The sequence below is a fragment of the Camelus dromedarius genome, chromosome 14 (genome assembly GCF_036321535.1).
Source record: "Camelus dromedarius isolate mCamDro1 chromosome 14, mCamDro1.pat, whole genome shotgun sequence".
NCBI lineage: Eukaryota > Metazoa > Chordata > Mammalia > Artiodactyla > Camelidae > Camelus > Camelus dromedarius.
Genome location: NC_087449.1, coordinates 33,638,764 through 33,658,867, shown reverse-complemented (window position 1 = coordinate 33,658,867; position 20,104 = coordinate 33,638,764). Strand labels below are relative to the sequence as shown.

The 20,104-nt window shown below is 36.4% G+C and overlaps 1 protein-coding gene across 3 annotated transcripts; it reads left to right on the top strand.

Moving 5' to 3' along the window:
* Positions 1 to 819: 819 nt before the first annotated feature.
* BTF3L4 (basic transcription factor 3 like 4) lies at positions 820 to 19,725 on the top strand. 3 transcript variants are annotated; one of them, XM_010984747.3, is made up of 6 exons: positions 821 to 955; positions 4,165 to 4,231; positions 7,516 to 7,629; positions 17,438 to 17,639; positions 18,492 to 18,551; positions 19,270 to 19,725. In XM_010984747.3, exons 2-6 carry the CDS (start codon positions 4,178 to 4,180, stop codon positions 19,314 to 19,316), a joined length of 477 nt encoding a protein of 158 aa, XP_010983049.1. In that variant the 5' UTR covers positions 821 to 955; positions 4,165 to 4,177; the 3' UTR covers positions 19,317 to 19,725. The 3 variants fall into 3 exon arrangements, with proteins under 3 accessions (XP_064349660.1, XP_010983049.1, XP_031320990.1); XM_064493590.1 differs by lacking the exon at positions 7,516 to 7,629 and having other exon boundaries at positions 820 to 955; XM_031465130.2 differs by lacking the exons at positions 821 to 955; positions 4,165 to 4,231 and adding an exon at positions 16,288 to 16,520.
* Positions 19,726 to 20,104: the final 379 nt, after the last annotated feature.

Here is a 20,104-nt window from a genome sequence, read left to right as displayed (position 1 = left end):
CCCCTCCCCCCAAGAACCACGGCATTTAATATTCACTATGCAAATTATTGATCCGTGAAGTCAGCCGATCCCAACATTGGGCAAGTTGCCCATTGGCTTTGGGCCCTCCTTCCCCCTTCGCAAATTAAAAATAGACTAGACAACCGGATCTCATTCTTAGGTTCCTGATCAGGTCTCTGGGAGACCCGGCAACCCTGTTCTGCGGTGCATAGTCTCCTGCTTGCAAGAATGCCCCTTCCCGCTGGAGAAGAAGCGCTGGACCTTATTTTTCCTCGTAACCACAATTATTCCACTCAGGGATGATGCAACCAACTGATGCAAGCTCTGAGAAAACCAAACTTAGGATCTCTTATTGCAAAATTGACCCTGAAGGGCGCCAGGACAAAAGTCACTGCAGGCACTTAAAATGTAAAGCTTCTTCTGGTTGTCTGTTTTTGTTGTTTTTAAACTTTGTGGGTTAAGTGTTTCTCCTCAATTTTCCTCTCCGATGCATAACAAACAGGTCAAATTTTCCCGTCTTTCCTGAGTGGAGACTAATTGAATCTCCACACTAGTGAGTCCGCACTAATTGAGTCTGACAGTGCGTCTTAAATGCGTAGTGAAAGACATCGGACAAAAGTACACACCCAAACAGAAATACACACCGCCCTTTTCTTAGGGTCCCTACGAACAGCAAGCACGGACACAATGGAACGCTCAGAAGACTGCAAACTCCAGAAAGCAGCGCGGCCACCTGCACCTGCCGCTTTTCTATTGGGAGGCGCAGAGCAGCCTGGGCTTCGTAGTTCGTTTATGTGCTCTCCGGATAGGCTGCTTTGGCGAGAGAGGCGGGGCCGGATGTGTCACGTGGGTCCCACTCCCGCCGCCGCGGCCGCCTTCGTCTTTCTCTGTCTCGACTGAGGCAGCCATCTTGCTCTTGCCGCGTGCTGGTGTTGGAGGACCCTCCCTGCTTCAGGTGAGACCCCCGGCGGTCCCGCCACTCCACGGCCATAGGCCGCTGCGCACGGTCTCCCCCCGCCCTCTTCTTCCGACACCCGCCGACCGCTCGGGCTGCCACTTCCGCCGTGGCGCACCGAGTGGGGGCGGAGGCTTGGCCTGTCGGTTACCGGCGGCGCAGCTGGGGGTCGGCACCTGAGGGAAGGTCCCCAGCACCAGCGCTTTCTGTGGGGGCGAGCTGGCCCGCGCTGTTGCCGCCCAGATTCAGTCCCAGGAGGCAGGTGGTCCCCCACCTATGTCCTGTTACTCTTCATTATTCACAACAATAATGCTGTGAGCTTTGAGCTTTATACACCCTCTCTGCTGTCATCTCATTTGATCCTTCCACTCTACAGATAGGGAAACTGAGGTTAGTCCCGCCCCCAAGCGCTGGAGACCGTATTCCCTTGCAGCGCTCTGCACCTTCTAATGACAGTACGTGTTTACAAGTCGGCCACCCTCTCTGAGACGTTGTCTTGCCCATCTGTATAGCTCCATCCCACGGCCTGATGCATAGTAGGCTGTCAGGAACTTGATTGACCGACAGGCAGTGTTACACACCTAGTGAATGGCGGTTTCAACTTCCGTTCCCACGTTCTTTCACTAGCCCGTATCTGTCCCTTGGGGAGTGGTAACAATAGTTACCAGTTTTGGAGTATCTGCTGTGAGCCATACCCTGTGCTTGGTAACTTAATCCTTAACTCTTAAATCAACTCTGTCAAGTACGTAGTGTTACTTTTTCTAATACGGAAGGAATACAAGTTCAGGGAAGTAAAATGCCTTTCTGAAGCCCGAAGAGTTAGAACCTTGATCCTTCTGATTCCAAAGTCTGTGCCTCTCTTAGAGTAACCCCACATAATAAAAAGTCAGGATTAAAGATGGAAATTATTTTATCTCTGTGTAAACATGATATATTTGAAAGCGCCTACCATAATACTTGGATCTTAGGCACTCAATAAATATTGATTATAACCTCATTATTTACACTGTCTTGAATCCTTGAGGAAAGGGCTAAAAGATCCTAGGATCTCCAAGGAAGAACTCTAATCACATGGCCTTAGGAAGTTACTTCTCCCTTTTGGGCCCTTATTTCCTAATCTATTAAATTCGAAGGGAGGTGAGTTGTTCTATTTATTTATGATTTATACCCTGCTGCTTGCAAGTATTTGTGATGGCCTCACATACAAGACAGGAATAATGGGTACAATACAGTAAAGGTTGATTGAGGAACAGGGAGTTAAAGCAGGTGATCTTTGAGGTCTAGTCCAGATTCTGAGCTTGACATCTCTTCTCTCATAGACTGAGTCAGTCCACTTTCCTACTTGAATTCCACACACTCCAACCTGCTAGTAGACAAAGGACTATCCTTCTTCCTCTCCTACCAATCTTGAGCTTCCAGCCTCCCTAAAATTCTTTTTTTCTGAGATACTTCTTGGGAACAAGTTTTCTGTTGTCCTCATTACCTGGGATGGAATCTGTTCTTTCTTGTCTACGCATTGATATAGAGTTAATATTGTTCTTGCTTTGTTTCAAATAAGTCAGGACTCTTTATCTTGTTTTCCATCTCTTCTCTTTCATTTCTTCTCTTGAGAATTGTACTTTGAAATGCAGAGGAGTCCCAAAATTTTCACCGTGTGTCTGGTTCTAATATTTTCACTTATCCCCTTTCTTTGTAAAAAAAAAAAAAAATTCCTTAAGCTCTTTGTTAGTTCACAACACCTTCGTTGGCTCCATTACATTGAGAAAAGTGAATATTGATCCTTTTCCATGGATATTGAGTATAGAGATTGGGATTTACATCAGCAGATTTAAGTCTATGGCAGAACTGAGATTGGCACACACCTAAGCCTCCTGGTTTTGTACTCTTACCACACTTCCTCCTATAAAAGTGTTTTAGCTGCTTGAGCATTGTGATACAGTGCTCAGTAAAGATTGAGGAACCAGAAATTCTAAATGTTATTTGGGAACTAGACTTTGGCCTTAAAGCAGAGAGATATACAGGTTAGTGTGTAAGTACAGTGTCAGAATACACAATGGTTAGTACTTATATAATCTTTGATTCTCTTTCATCTCGGAAATGAAGAACACTTGTTTTTCATCTGAATGATGATGATAAAGAGTTTACAGAATTGGCCAAACAGTTTTGATAACAGCCTATCCTTTATTCCCTCTCCAGTGATCTGTTGATCATTTGTCGATCTGTTGATCTACAGAACAAGTAAAACAAGACTTTTAACATTGGCTTTTGTTTGTTTATATAGTGTGGAATTTTATGACCCATTGTAAACTTAAGAACTTTTTTTTCCTTGGTAGGAATATCACTGACCAGACTAGGATTCATAACTTTCTAATGGTCTTAAGAGTTTTCAGAATCAAGATTTGTCTTTAAAATTTATTTTTAAGAGTCTCCTCCCCTCCTTCCCAAATTTAGTATTAATGTAGCAGAGGTGGGTTTTTGTCAAATTGTGCAGGGAGGTGTTAAACTTGTATGCAAGAATATCTTGACAAGTACGACATACTGTATCAATGCAAGGTACTGAATGAAGTTTATGGAAAGTGCTGCAAAAGCTCTGAATGTCTGAAAATCTGGTTCTCGTTTCCTATTATTAACATACCAGCTGACCTTGAACAGAGGACGTGATTCTTCTTTGTCCAGCTTTTTCTCCTTTCTTTTTCTTTTCTTTCTTTCTTTATTTTTTTAAATTTGTCTTCTATTTATCGTTGATAAGAAATACAGAATGTGATTTGGGAGAAAAAGGTATACTTAAAGGTTGTGCTAATTTGGTAATAACTCTCTGCGGTAAAAATCTTTGGGGGAAAAACACCAGCTTGCCTACAGAAGTTTTATAATTGGTTAGGTTTTATTGAATGTCAAAGTACTGAATCATGCTTTTAAGGAGAGATCTTCAAATAGGTAACTTTGAATCCCTTTCTATTTTCTGTTTGTGTATTCAGCTTCCTCTTGGTATTGTTTAATTTTGGTTCTTTTAATATCTGGTTTATGAAGCTAGAACAAGTTATTAATATTTTTTAAAAATATAGACAATATGATCATGGTCGTGATGTATAATACAGGTTCAATGAGCCAGAAGGTACTGTTGTATAAACAGTTATTTTGTTTTTTTTTTTCAGTTATTTTGTTTTGGTAAATAAAACAGTGACTTTAACAAATTTATTTTTCCCCCCTAGATTTACCAACAGCATGAATCAAGAAAAGTTAGCCAAACTTCAGGCTCAGGTCCGGATAGGGGGCAAGGTGAGTGTGGCATAAGAAAAATTGATAGAGGAGAATGTATTATTACCAGATAGCATTACTATTTTGGATTTGTGGTTGTTGAAAATCTAAAATCTTTTTTAAATAATCAAGATCAAACCACATTCCAATTTGAAAATAACTTGTCTAGATCAAAAATAGGTAACTAGAAGACTTCTCTCTCTGATGGTGCAATTGAAATAGCCACCTTGAAGCCTCTTAACATCTAGTAGTTATATGACATGAACAAGTTAACCAGCCTTGTTACGCTTAGATTTTCCCATTGCAAAATGGAAATGGTCCTACATAAAATGCTTCTAAAGGTAAGAGTAATTTGTATAAAACACCTAACAAGTGTTTGGAACAGACTAGACACTTAATAAATGACAGTTGCTATCATGTTAGGCTCACCTGCAGGGCATCCCAGATAGTGAGGTTGCCTTATCTTGACGGGATACCCCTACTCCTGTGTACAACTGGAGGTGTTCAAGCTGATGGTCCATTTGTTCATTGCTAGATTTTCCTCCCACATTCCTACCTGTTTTTCTGTGTTGGTGAATATGAACGTAAGCATTCTTATTTTGTGTACTTTGAAGCCTAAGAAAGAGCTAGTTCTGAAAATTGGAAAGCTTTGATTCCCTTCAGCTTCTGCCGAAGGTTCAAGGAGAATAGTCTACCCTTACCTCTGCCCAATACAATCTTTGTAAGAGGAAAGCGAGAACAGTACTTACCTCAGACCTGGGGAGGGGCTAGGGAGGACACTGTAGCAGCCCCACTGTTTCATTTACCACAGCTCCTGGAGATGGGGACAGGAGAGAGGAAAGAGAAGAAATAACTAGTACTTTATCCTTCTGTCCTAGTGATATAGTTGTATGACTCTGGAGTCATATTAACACATTCATGTAACCAAAGTACTAGTCACATTGTAGCATCAAGTGTAATGTAATGTACCAGTGCAAAAGCTAGGGTATTTCAACACCATCGAATATACCTGGAAGAGCTTGATACAGCACTTCACTGTTACACATCGTAAACCAGATGGTTGGCGTATTCATTTATTTAACTAGTTTTACTATGGGCCAAGTGCATATTAGGTAAATAAGTCAAGGTTTCCCACTCTTGACACAGTTCAGCTTGGAAGAGAGAAATGCCCACAATTACACTACAGAATAGTAAACAGTGAAATGAAGTACAAGGTGCTCCTGCTTAGGAGAGACACGGAAGTCATCACTGAGCTGAGATTTGAAGAACAAACAAGAACAAGGGTGAGGATAAGTGGGTTGGGTGAAGGGGGAATTATCATTTGCACACATGCAGAGACACATAGGATGCTCAGATAACATGGTGCTTAGTGGAAAGACTTACTTTAATTTGGTACAGCTAGAGTTTAGAGTCATTTTAGTTAACAGTCATTTTAGAAAGGTAGCTGCTGGCATTGTGGAAAATGAAAGAGAAGTTTGGCATAGAGGAAAACAATAAGCTACTGTAGTATGTGAGACACAAATTTAGGGGTTGGATTTGACACAACTTAATGACTATTAGAATATAGAGGGTGAAGGAGAGAGAGAGGAGTCTGGGATGACCCCCAAATTTCTGGTCTTAGAGTCTGGGAAATGGTGGTACCACCAGCTACAAAACTTGGGAAATATAGATACAACAGTTTATTTTGAGGTACCTGAGGATCATTTGAGTTGAAGTATTCAGTAAGCAATTGAGCTATCCCTGAGTCAGGAACACTTCACAAATAAGTGACCGTGTATGTAAGTAGTCACTCTTAGTCCATCCTTCAGCAACTGAATTTCATCACAACCTCTGCTGCTACTACAGAGCTCTCTTCCACTCCCACCAGAGCTGCTGAAGACTGAGGTTCCTGCCTACCCTCTATAAGGCTGATTCCCTGAGTAATACTGCCAGAGCTACCCAGAGATTGAAACCTTTCCTTTCCCCTTACTCCTCCAGGTCTCAGAATGATTTAGCCCTCAAGACATAGGCTGCTTTTGGTAGTGTTTCAGCTCTGCTCTAGTTTAGATTTTTGTAACTTGGCCCAGGAATTTAATCCAGTATTTTAAACAGTTTTTAAATGGAAAAATGTGTTTCAGAGTTTAAAAGTATCCATTTAGAAATGAGCTTTTCATGTCTCAGTAAATAGTCCAGTTTTCAACCTATTTTCTCAGGTCAAAATTGTAAACATCTAGATTCCTTTTTTCCTCACATTTCACATCCAATCCATCAGCAAGTCCTGTTGGTTCTTCTGACAGTCTGAGCTCTCACCATCTCCACTGCCACAACCTCATCTCTCATCAGGACTGCTACAGTAGCTTCCTGATTGACCGCATTATAGTTCATTTTCCACAGCAACCTCAGTCATCTTTTAACATCATAAATCAGATCAAGTCATTCTCATGCTTAACACCGTCCAATGGCTTCCTATTGCAATTGGAATGAAGCCCAGCTCCTGCCCGTGGCATTTTAGGTTATGTGATCTGGACCTTGCTGATCTTTCTGATTTCATTTTCCTCCTCCTTTCGCATTGTTTACTCTGCTCTAGCCATCCTGCCTGTTTTCTCTAGAAACCACAGATTCACTCTTGTTTCTGTTTGGGTCACTCTTACCCTAGATCTTCCCATGGGTCTCAGCTCATATGGGTCACTTCTCCAGAGGCGCCTTCCCTGAACATTCTAATAAAGTGTTGCTTTGCCCCTACCTGATATTCTTACCACTCTGGTTTTGTTTTGTTTTGTTTTTCCTTAATACCCTTATCCTATTTGAAATGATCTAATTTGTTTGTAATTTATTGATTTTTCCTTCCCACTGTCCTGTATACTCCTTGAAGTAAGAACTTGGTATTTTTCATTCCTGGGTTCTAGGACTCTAGAACACTCACATAATAGGCATTTGATTCTTAATTATGTCCTAGTGTTCAAAGTTACAGAGTATCTGTAGACTTTGTCAGAAGGTAGCAGGTACTGTTAAAAAAGCATGCCTTATAATGTTTGAAAGTACACTAAGTTGTCTTGAAGTTGTAAAATATTTTTTATTATAAAAAATTTTTGAAACATAATTTTTTAAAAGATCAAGGCTGAATATTGGAAAGAATAAGGAAAATTGGCTAGAAACTGACCTTAAAAATCTGAGTTAGGCTGACGATCACAACTAGTCTTATTAATCATTAGTATTAAGTCAGCAGTTTCTTATGTGGGTTTTAGTTAGAATATTGTGGAGAGGAAGACATGATTGCAGTTGCTAGATGCATGGCATGCTGACGCTTCTGTTTGGATACCTTTCAGGGTACAGCTCGCAGAAAGAAGAAGGTGGTACATAGAACAGCTACAGCTGATGACAAAAAACTACAGAGTTCTCTAAAAAAGCTGGCTGTGAATAATATAGCTGGTATTGAAGAGGTATGATCACTTTGTAAATTGTTAAGTTATGTGGGCAAATAGCACATTCACAAATAATTATCTACACTTTCAAATGTAAAATATCAGCTTAGAAGAATCTGGTATTGTCTTTGTGTAGGACTGTAGCTATTGAATTTGCTTATTGTATGAAATTGGATGATTGTCAAAAAAATGATTTTAGTATACAATTAAGGAATTCATTATACTTTTCATACTCAAAATATTTGCATATATGATAAAGTTATAGAACTGCTCTTGAATTTTAATGTAAAATAAGTTTTTATCTAATAATACAGAAATAAACCCCAAGATTTCTTAAAATAAAGTGAACTTTTTTCCCATAAGAGCACTTTTCTACTCTACAAAGTCTCAAATTATTACTTCAGCCAAGAAGCTCTAGCAATGGCTTTACATAAATTGGATATCTTATTAGACCTCTTTCAAAAATAATTCATTAAATTTTAAAATTATTTTATTGTATTTTGATAATACTTTTCTCAAATCTGAAGCCAAAGATTGATGTTATTTCAAAAGATACTCAAGAAAAATTATAATAACATCAACTATTTGTGATCTGTTACCATCTAGATCCACTTCTTGATGATTCTGATAGTAACCAATGTTTAAATTTTCACTGCCATCAGTTAGATTTCATTATATCGTTACTATATGTGGTACCACCTCACAGTTTTTAGTAGATTATTAATGCACAAGTGCTGTACAACATAGATCAGAAGCAGTGTGGAGGTGTGGATCACTAATAAAGAAATAGCAGAGTACCAAAGAAAAGACAATGAAATGGCAAAGTGCCACATGTTCCTCCCACCATGCATATATGAATGAATAAACACATCATTTCAATCTGCTTTGCATTTTCAAAATCAGTGTACTGATAAAATAGTAGGAAATGTAAGCTACATGTATCTTTTTTCCTTTCAGCTTAATGTAGCTGTATTTTTACTCTGATAAAGATTAGAACTTTTGCAAGTCTTGAAATTAAACATTTTAAATGCCTTTTTCCCCTAAACTACTGAAAGCTTTTATATATTTTCATTGACCTAAAATAATTTTCAGAAAGTTCGCATCTGGGGTATATTTGAGAAAAAAACAAATCTAAGCCCCTCTTTAAAAATTACACCTTGTTAAAGAAAAATAAGTTGCAATAATGGACATAAACTCTTATATTATTAAACCTAACCTATGTTTAAGTGTTCAGGCAGTCTTATATCTTTGCCTGCCTTTCTAATGTCTGACTCGGTTCACTCCCCACCCCGCCTCAACATTATTGCCATTTTGAACCAGATAATTCTTTGTGGTAGAAACTGTCCTGTGCGTTGTAGGATGTTTGACAGCATCACTGGATTCTACCCACTAGGTCCCCAGTTATGACAACCAAAAATGTCTCCAGACATTGTTGTATGTCCTCTGGGTTGAAATCACCCTTTGTTGAAAACACTTCTTTAGAGAGAGGAAAAGATATTTACACCTCCTTGAAGTATAGATTTAACTGTGTAATATCTACAAGGGCATGTTTTTCTAAATGTTTGTTTTTGTTCAGATTTGGAAAACTCTATGGTTCATATAATTCATAAACTCTATGGTAGGGTAGCTTTTAATGGTAGGGTATAAAACATTTACAAATGTTTATAATGAAATAGGGAACCACTCAGTTAGCAGTCTTTGATCTCTTCAGAATATAATCAAACTTGTTATAATGCTGTGCTGAGATGATATTTTTATAGTTGAAATTGTCATAAGTATTTAATGGTAGTGAACATCTACTATGTGTCAAGCATTTTGCTAGGCATAAGATATTATTCATAGTCTCTGTTCCTTGGAGCTTACAGTCTAGTAGGGAAACTAATTAGACAGCTAGACAGATAAACAAATATGTATTATTACATTTCAGCTTCACAGTATCCCTTTGAGTTGGTTGTTGTTGGTTATCAGTAAGAAAGCTGAGACTTAGAGAGTTAGGTACCTGCCCGAGATCACCACATAGTGAGAGCTGGATTCCAGATTTGAATTAAGGTGTGTTAAAACCAGAGTTCATTTTATTCATTAATTTATCCTGCTTTCATCTTTTTCAGTCATACTTACTTATACCCACTCTTGACCTTTTTCTCTCCTTCTGCCCCCTCCTTCCTCTCCAGTCCCTCAAACTCCCACCAAAGAAAGGAACAATTCCTGCCTTATATCCTGCATTATTGAGCACCTACCAATGATTACTTACACCATTATGGATAAAAAAAATCCCATCAGTATTTCCAAGCACATTGCTGGTTCAGGTTTTAATGCAGAAGCCTTCCTGGTAGCACACATACACATTTGTGCAAAGAAGGGTTAGATGCCTTTCCTATATGCCTCCATTATGCTGCGTATTTAATTTTTATTATTGTCTTTATTAAACTATATTGTTAATTCCTTTTTGTTGTTATTGCCAGTGCATTTCTGTTTGAGGAGTCATAACTCCAAAACATCACACAGAAAATTAGTAGTCCATAATAGACATGTACACACTCTTGTTGCATCCCTACCCGCTTGTCTGTGTGTGTGTATATGTATCTGTGTTTGTTATCTACCAACCCTCATAGGCTAGTTGTACAGAAGAAATATGCATAAAGAGAATTAACAATGTAAAGTAATAGCTGTAAAATTTCTGAATATTTTACTCTTTTTCTTTTTTCCCTTTTTCTAAAATTGGTTTTTTGAGAACCAAGATATTTGTACTTTATATAACACTTTGCAGGGCTAAAATTTGTTTAGGGATATCTACTATACTATGTATAATCTGGCTTGCCTCAAACATGTTTTTTGTTACTGTAATTAAAGCAGAATTTTTTTCAATTTTTTTTTTTAAAGAAAATGATGAGACACACTTGGTTTAAGAACCACTTCTTGGAGGAAAAAAACTACTGCATTAAATGTATACATGAAAGTGTGCAGTTTCAGAAACATTGATATGAAAACACATATCTTAAAATAGAAGAAACACATTCATTACAATTTTGTTATTTTTAATTTGGAATGTTTTAAACATTTTTCAAAGTTCTTAATCTGTGGAACATACTGTTTTTTTGTTTTTTGGCAGTGTGAGGAAAGCAGATAGAAACTTTCGAGAAGAGAAGATACCATTACAACATTGTTGTAAAACAAAAATAATATTACCATGTTTTCTGTACTTTGACCTTCAAAATATCAAACCAGTAGAAAGTATTCGGTTTAGTGGGCTGGAGCAGGGAGATCAATGGTGGGTTTCAAAAACTCATTGAATGCATTTTTGTCAAGTAAAATTCAAATCTTGCTTTCTAGGTTGTCAATATTGGTGATTTTTTTCCCCCTCCTAAAGTTTAATTTACATCCTCTTCAGAAACTTTAAAAACTAAAGGACTGTTTGGATTAAAACAGGCTTCTCTCATCTTTCCTGTATTCATTAGTTTGTTGATTTGGTGTAATAAATTTAATCATACATAGATTTCTTTTACATGTTACCAAAAATGTAGAAGTCCAAAGCTATCAAAAAGCAAGGGGCCAAGGACTGTCAGAGACTGTTTCATACAAAAAAAAAAAAATCCAAGTAAATAACCAAGTTTTAGGAATGAATTTGTAAGTGAACTTTGACAGTGTAATCCAGAACTAAATTTCTGAAAATGTCTTACGTTCTGTGACATTTAAAGATATTTGGATGTGCTTCTTATTTGGTAATCTCATTGAATATGGTGACCATGTTGTCACCTTTCTTCTCCTGATAACATAAATCTATCAGTAATAGGATTTGTTTTATTTCTCAGAGACAATTGATGTATCAGATTTATTTGCTAAGAAATGGCACTAGAAATCTGAATCTGATTCAGTTGGTCTAGTTGCTTTGTTGAGTTTTAGTATTATATTCAGAGGACAGCTTCTGTCTTGACTAAGGTATAATTCTGTCCATGTGAAACCTTCCCTGTCTTTTCAGGGGTCGTTAATCAATGCTTTCTCTGTATTTCCACTGCTCTTAGCTTAAATTGTTCTGCTATAATACATTTATTATTACAACCTCATATTGTGGGATATGATTACGTTTTAACCAAGTAGTCTGTCTGCAGCAGATTATAAGAATCTTGACAGCAGAACTATGTTAATTCATCATTTATAGTCTGCAGCATGCTGACTCCCATGATGAATGTTTGGAACCTGTTACATTTAGGAGATATTGATTATTCTAGGTGTAATTGTTCTGCAAAGAAGTCAGCTATAGGGAGCTGTAGCTCAGGAGAAAGCTAGGGGCTGGGAATTTAAATTTTGTAATTGTACATATAAGTTTTACTGTTTATATTTTCCTCTTCTTGGTTCTTATTTTTCCTGAACCACTTGTGCAGAGGGAGAACCTAAAGTTATTGGTTGACCTTTACCATGATACCTTCTTCCTTCAGCTAAGCTAGAGCCTCAGATGACAGTGGGTGGACAACTCCTGAGTACAAAAGAGTAAAAGGGAAGCACTATGTCCCATTCACCTTATTATTACACAGCAGTCTTACTTTCTTTTAATTTCATGCTTTTTTGGCTTTTTTTTTTTTTTTTTTTTTTTGCTATTTTTTAATTGTAGTAAAATAAACATAAAACTTACCATTTTACACATTTTTAATTATACAGTTCAGTGGTATTAATTACACTCACAGTGTTGTGCAACCACTACCATTATTTCCAAAATTTTTCATCATCCCAAATAGAAACTCTATACCCATTAAGCAATAATTCCCCATCTCCCTCTCCCCCAGCCCTTGATACTCTCTAACCTACTTTCTGTCTCTCTGGATTTGCCTGTTGTAAATATTTCATATAAGTGGAATCATGTAATAGTTGTCTTTTCATGTCTGGCTTACTTTACTTAGCATGGTGTTTTCAAGGTTCATCCATGTTTACTTAGCATGTATCAGAACGGCATTCCTTTTATAGCTAAATAATATTTCATTGTAAAGGTAATTGCGCGTTTTATCCATTTGTCTATTGATAAACATCTTTTGTTTTAAAAATAGCTTTCCCTCCAACATAAAAATACATTGCCATCATAGAAAGTTAGGAGTATACCGAAAACATGAAAAGGGTATTAACATTCAATTCCACTATCCAGAAATAACTACTATTAGTCTTGTATTTCTTTCCCATCTTTATATGTGTATATATTTATGTATCTGAGACTACAGCTAGATGTACAATTTTTAGAATCCTTCTTTTTCCAAGTAGCAATTTTTTATAAAAATTGTTTCATATCATTAAAAAAACCTCTTCTTAATCATCAATCCAAATATAGTATGAATATACTATAATTTAACATTTTATGTATTATACATTATAATGCTTTGATACTAAAAGAGTCACATGTTGGACTTTTATATACATAAATATTTATCTTCATCTCTGATTTCCTTCAGATAGATTCTTGGAAATGGAGTTACTGGCTGGAAGATCATGAACATTTTTAGAACTCTTCATCCATATTGCCAAATTGCTTTTCAGAGAGGGTATGCCATTTTACAGTATCTACAGCATAGCTGTAGAGAATCCATCTCATCAGACCCTTGCCACCATAGCACAAGAGAAAATAATTCCAGCATATCAGATAGTCTAATGACAGCTGTTAGCTTTCACTCACATCAACAATAGTAAGTTATGCTTCATACTAGCCTTTAGAAATAAGCAGGTGCTGAGCTTAGAAGGATTGAATGTGAAAGATACTGACTGTGCAAAGGCCACAAGCCTCAAAATGTGACATCCCTTAGCCTCACAAAACCCAGACACTTATGTGCTTTATTCTTAACATGTCTAGTATTTAGTCCCATTAAAATATAGGCGGAAGGCAATAAAAGATTAATTTCTGATGAACATTTTAAGTGCCACTACATACAGGAAGGAGTGGCAATTAAACTTGATTTTAAGACAACTGTCAATTATGAACTTCAGCTGACTGGCTTAGTGGGGACTTAGATACAAAAAAAATCACATAGCAGAAGAATTTAAACCTCCTCTCTGAACTGAGAGGACAGTTACCAACAAGAGCTATGGAGTCAAGTGTAACATCGTGAGCTTCATGTAGCCATGAAAACTTATTATGTAGGAACAAAGCAAGCATCAGATTTACCAGATAGAAAGCTGCTGTGGTTAATGATATGCACCCTATTCAAAGGCCAGCAAGGGCAGAGGTTGTTAAGGTGTTGATAGCAGCATAATCCGGCCACCCAGCAGTTGCCAGGAATGACGTAAAGTGGCCCTGAATTCTACAGGGCAGTCGGGCTGATTCTGCAAGGTAAGAATGATAGGAAAAGTCAGGCCAAAGAGATAGCCCAGAAGGTTCTGGACATCTTCCTTAGGGGCACAGCTAGTGTTTTTTCTAAACCTTAAGGTGATCCCTCTAGCATTTGGGAAATTGAGGTCAGACAGCATCCATGATTTTAGAATAAACTATACAGGAGGTGTCTTATTATTCAGCAAATTAGAGTGACTATTATGTGCTGATACTTGGGGGAATACTATGTCTAGTAAGGCAATGGTCTCTGATCTCAAGGAGTTCACCTTATGGTAAGGTCAAAGATTGGAAACAATTATACTGCAAGATAATTCTGTTTAATTGTAGTATCCATGAAGTGCAGAAGGTGCATAAACCACCTTAAGTTTTAAAACAGAGAAGCATCTGACCCGTCTTTGATAAATGGGAACTTGCAATGTGGAGAAGCAGAAAAAAGTTCTTTTAAACAGTGAAAACAGCATATGTAAATGCACTATGCATGGGAGAGAGGACAGAGTATTTTCTGGTAACTACAAGACATGCCAGTATTGTTAGAGTAAAAAATAAGAACAGGGGCATCTGCAGGAGGACTGCCTTGTCCTCTGTAGCTCAAGAAGCATCCTTTACCTTCAGCTACCTGTTAAGTGGAAAAAACATTTTGATAAGGGGATATTTGATCAATTGAAAAAGGAACCTGAGTGCTGGTGTAGTAGCTAGTTTAATAGTCTTTATTTGTCTGTTCCTTGTCTCTATACTGTATATAGATTGTATATGACTTAGGTAGACCAAACAGCAGTATAATTACTGGAAGAAATGAAGTCTTCATATGAAATGCATAGTTTTCTATGTGAATTTAATGAATTCCTTATCCCTTCTTTTGCCTCTAAAAGGGTTGGGAAGTGTCTGACTGATCTTGATCAGCCCAACAATTAATCCTTTGATAGTTTCTAATAGCCTGTGTCTAGGAGCTTTATATAACCATGTCATTTGCTCAGTAGAGGGGAAGGAATGTTAGATAGAAATAAAATATTCTGGACTTTTTAACTTCTAGTATTTCATTCTCTCTATTCGAAAATTAACTAAACCCTCCACCCATTTCTAGACCTTTCTATTCTTGAAGCTAAATCTTTTATACAACCCTATTTGAAACAACCATTAATAAATTTATTTCTATTTCACAGTCTGAGATACAATTCATATTGCTTTTCATACTAAACTCAAATAACATATTTCAGACTACAAAGACTTACATCAGGATGTGATATATGACTTAACATTTAGTCTTTGGAAAAGAAGCTTGAACAGAAGGAAAATTCATAAACTTGTTTATTCTTTTTGGCCCTGTGTTAGCCTCTTATTCATTTTGTTGCCAGTAAGATATATATTGTTCATAGTATCTGCTGTTTTTCTTTTGCTTCCTCCATTTAGCCTATGTTTTGAGGTAAATAATTCCCTGACAGCTTTTATGGGGCCACAGAATTGAATTTCTATAAGCAAATAAGTGTTGTAAGAATTAGAATGAGGGGGGTGGGTACAGCTCAGTGGTGGAGCACATGCTTACCATGCACAAGGTCCTGGTTCCCCAGTCCCTCCATTAGGGGAAAAAAAAAACTGAAAAAAAGAATGAGAATGACATCGTAGGAAGGAATCTAAATGAAGTTGGGAAACCCAGGTTCAAGTTCTAGATTCACGTATAACCAGCTATTTTCCTTGGGTATGTTGCTCAAGTAAGAGCTCTTATCTTTAGTATTTATTTCTTTAACGAGATTTGAACTAGAAGACCTCTAAGTTCAACAAATATATGGCCTGCCTTTTTTGGAACAGTATTGATTTCAAATCTCTTGTGACTTTAATGTTTGTAAATAAAAAATATATCAAATTCCAATATCTGAGACTCTCTTCACACCTGGAAGTTTTGTAGAAGTCCTTTATTAAATTAGGTGATTTGGTCTTGATTTAGAAAATATAGTCCCACCATATCTTTATTCTTTTCCCATACAAAATTATGTGATTCTATGATAGATCTGGAGCAACATCCCATTGCATATCCACTATGTCACCCCCACCTCTCAAGCCATTCCTCTCCTGGATTTTCAGCCATTTTACCATTAAACATTTCTACCTAAACAATAATTATCTTCAGAACTACATAGTTTATCTTTTTCTGAAATTATATAAATTATTTTAACTTATGATGATTTTTGTTCAGAACAGCTGGATTATTGAATGCTTACTTTGTGTAGTATACCTAATAGAACCTTAAGTACAATACTGAGAGAGGGAAGGGTATAGAATTGAAGTAGTGGTATTTGTCAGAGAAAATTTGGAAAATTATTTGTGGGGTTTAGTTACAATTTTCTAGGGGATTTGCCTTTATTTTCTCTGTGTTCCAGGTCTTGCCTGAAATTTAGAAGCCCCTTTCTTCCCCTTCCTTTCTGGTGCTGTCTATCAGTGGTGGTGATCACCTCTGAGGAAGAAAAGCCCACTTCCACTGACCATGAAGAACACTCAGCATCTCTACTTGATTGTGACAAGGGCAGTTTTTGGATGGATCATGAAATGCTTCTAAAGTAGCCAAGAGTTAACCCTCCTAACCTTTTTATATAATAAGCATGTTACCACCAAGGTAACTTACCCAGTGGAATCAACTATATAGTGGAATCACATTATTTACATATTTAACTTACATGCAAATTCAACTCTACTAAAACACAGAAAGAATGAGAGAGAAAAATAACATCTTAAATAGTGCTCGCATGTTCAAACTTCCTTTTCAGTGAGTCCCAGGCAGTGGATGAAATTAAATCTGAAATTGTCAATTCATATTGGTAAAAGCTAGAGAAAGAATATGAGGATGCTTTTAAAGGTTTCCTAGTAATTGATAAATGTCCAGGTGGCCAAACAAGTGGGTGGGAGAACTTCTTTGTTGTTTACAAGGGTTATTAAAGATTGTTGAGAAGTTATAATGTAAGAATTAGAGTAAGTGACAAAATCCTTAACATGATGAGAATAAATTAAAATTTTTGTAAATTTACTAAGTATTCAAAGGAGTGAAACAGCTGCTTGATTAAATTTCTGAGTGTTCTTTATGGGTTTTCAGTGGTTATTTTTACCATACATTATTACCCCTTTAACCTGTCCCACAAGTAAGGTGCTAACCCCACCAAATGATACCTACCGATTTAGTTTGATAGTGTAAACTGAAAAAGATAATGGGTAATTTCACTAAGAAGCCAATTCTTGGGTGATAATTCCTTTTTTTTTTTAATGTGGGCATGAACTTCTTTCTCATAGTAGAAGTCTTTGAATTTAAAATCTAGATTCTATAATAAAATGACTATTTCTTGACCATTCTAGTAATTTGTGCCATCTATACCATTTTACTTTGTCGCTGGAATTTTTTCCACCCAAATCCACTGCTTAGATAATTACTACATTGGGGTTGCAAGTTTAAAAAAATAATTGGATAAAATGTTTTTTAAACAGATATTGTTTTAGTTGTACTAAACATGTGAAATAAATTTTTCTTCCATGATCATACAGGTGAACATGATTAAAGATGATGGGACAGTTATTCATTTCAACAATCCCAAAGTCCAAGCTTCCCTTTCTGCTAACACCTTTGCAATTACTGGCCATGCAGAAGCCAAACCAATCACAGAAATGCTTCCTGGAATATTAAGTCAGCTTGGTGCTGACAGCTTAACAAGTCTTAGGAAGTTAGCTGAACAGTTCCCTCGGCAAGGTAGGTATTTCAGTTTATTGCCTCTTTCCCTCCCCACCTTAATTAAAGAACCTAATGATTTAAATGGTGTTTTATTTTATACTGGAAGTATTTGCCTATACGTAAATTTTACTTTTTATCATGTTACTTGTATGCTTCATAAAATTGTGAGTTTGTTTCTTTAATAATTACGCAGTGTAGAATACTGAAATATTTGGATATATTTTGGTAGTAATATAGAGAATTGGGAGGTAATTACCTAAAAGGAAAGTGCCAGGATCTGCAGCCACATTTTATAAACTTAATTTGGTATTCACTTCTCACTAATGGCAATAAGAAGGTAGTGTTATTCACAGAACTCTGTTTTTGTTTAATACTGTTGATTGTACAGTAGATGCAGCAACATTAAGTTCTGAGTGTCCAGGGCAGTCCTGGTTTTAAATATGTCTTGTCATCTCTAAAACTCAGAGCCTATTATTTTCAGTGCTGCTCATACTGCATAATTAAATACCTTTACACCAGAAGAGATGGAAAAAATCTTGAATATTGAGAATATAGAATTTAGAGAATAAATTAGCTATAATTTTTTTAACTTAAGCTCATCTGAATTTTTCCATTTTGATGTAAATTTTACCATCACTGCCCATTGAAATTGCTAGACATGTTTAGTGTATATCTAATGAAGTTAAAGTTTTATTAATTTTAGTATTAAATAAACATATGGCATTAGACTAGACAATATTTAGCTTTTTCTTGAGCAACTATGTAAGATTTGTTTCTACAACTATGTATAAGACAGGAAAAAAAGATAAACGTAAGTTTTGGTAAAGGTCTTCATTCTCAATGACTGATTTTAACATAAACTTTTTGTAGTGTTGGATAGCAAAGCACCAAAACCAGAAGACATTGATGAGGAGGATGATGATGTTCCAGGTAAGTGACATTTCTTTAGTTTTAAGATTTTTAGCATACTGTTTTCTCTAATTTATTGCATGATGATTTTTCAGTTTTTTGTTGATGGTGAGCTTGTAAATTTAAGTTGATTCACAATGATGTGGATATGATCTAATGAAAGAATAAAAGCCTTCCCATTTAGAACTTAGAATCAGAAATTGTCTCACAAAGCTCTGCTGTCTGCATTTATTAAATTGGAATCACTGTGACTATAAATTTGCAGTTACTGTTATAACATTTCTGTGAGAATTATGATTGACATAGGAAAATGCTATTCACCTTAGTAGATTACATAGGCAAAAAAGGACTAATATTTCCTTAGGGTTTCTGTTTTAAATAGATAAATGAAGTTTTGTTTCGGTTTTTAGTTTTTTGTTTGTTTTCTTTTTTGTTGGGAGGAGGTAATTAGGTTTATTTATTTATTTTTAGAGGAGGTTGTCGGGATTGAACCCAGGACCTCATGCATTGCTAAGCATGCACTCTATCACTTGAGTTATACCCTCCCCCAGATAAATGAAGTATTATTAGTGAAATGCCACGAGCTTATTTCCCTCTTGTCCTGTGTATTTTCAGGCTAATTCTAGTAGCAACAATTTTGTTTTTATTGGGGTTAGAAGTTAGGAATTGCATTTACCTCTTATTTTCTTTCATTTATTTACTTTTAATCTTTAATTCATTTACTTTTTTTTTTTTCCAGATCTTGTAGAAAATTTTGATGAGGCATCAAAGAATGAAGCTAACTAAAATCTTTTCTGGTTTTTGGAAGCTGGCATGGACTAGATTTAACAAATCAGCTATGTGGTTCCAAAGTTTTACAGACATGGAGAACATCAACTGTTACTAGTTCAGTAATATAAATATTTTGTATATTAATAATGCTGTTTGTTCAGCATTTTTCGGTCATTTGATTTTGCATTTTGCACTTCCTCCCAGGATCTATTCTTTTGGTCAAAATACGAAGTATTGGTGGTTTGAGGGTGTTTTGGTTTTTGATTCTTGTTTTTTTTGTTTTGTTTTTTGTTTGGGTATTTTTGGTGTGTGTATGTGTATGTATGCGTGTGGGTATGTGTGTATTCAGTGGAGAGCAAATTGGAAAACAGTTCTATTTATCCTCCTCCTTACCCCAGTAGAAATAAAACAAATCTTTACATTTGTTACTTTTTATTTTTTTCTAATGATGCATAGAGTATCAATGATGCAAGTGAGTATCTTGGATTTCAAATCTGAGGAGATTTTACCCTTGGAGGTTTGGTTTTAATTTGCTTGTTTAACACATTTTTCATATATTTTCCTGGGTTCAACATGTCTTGAGATATTTTGCCACCACCTTCATGCTGGCATAATGGGTAGCGTATCTTTGGTGCAGTTGCCTTAGATTCACATACCTAGCCAGACCCAGAAGAATTTCTTCTATTAGCTTTCTTCCTAAATGCTGTTTTCTCTCTCCTTTTAATCTCCAAATGGCCTGATCAGATCCTTGGTAATGCTCTTCCTCATCTTCCATCTAGCCTGAGAAGGATGTTCTCCATATA

Bases quoted from the DNA above. Each gene is read 5' to 3' on its own strand.
- BTF3L4 (XM_010984747.3), top strand. From the start codon at position 4,178: ATGAATCAAGAAAAGTTAGCCAAACTTCAGGCTCAGGTCCGGATAGGG. The intron at 4,232-7,515 runs GTGAGTGTGGCA...GATACCTTTCAG, and splicing joins AGGTCCGGATAGGGGGCAAG to GGTACAGCTCGCAGAAAGAA. The intron at 7,630-17,437 runs GTATGATCACTT...ATGATCATACAG, and splicing joins ATATAGCTGGTATTGAAGAG to GTGAACATGATTAAAGATGA.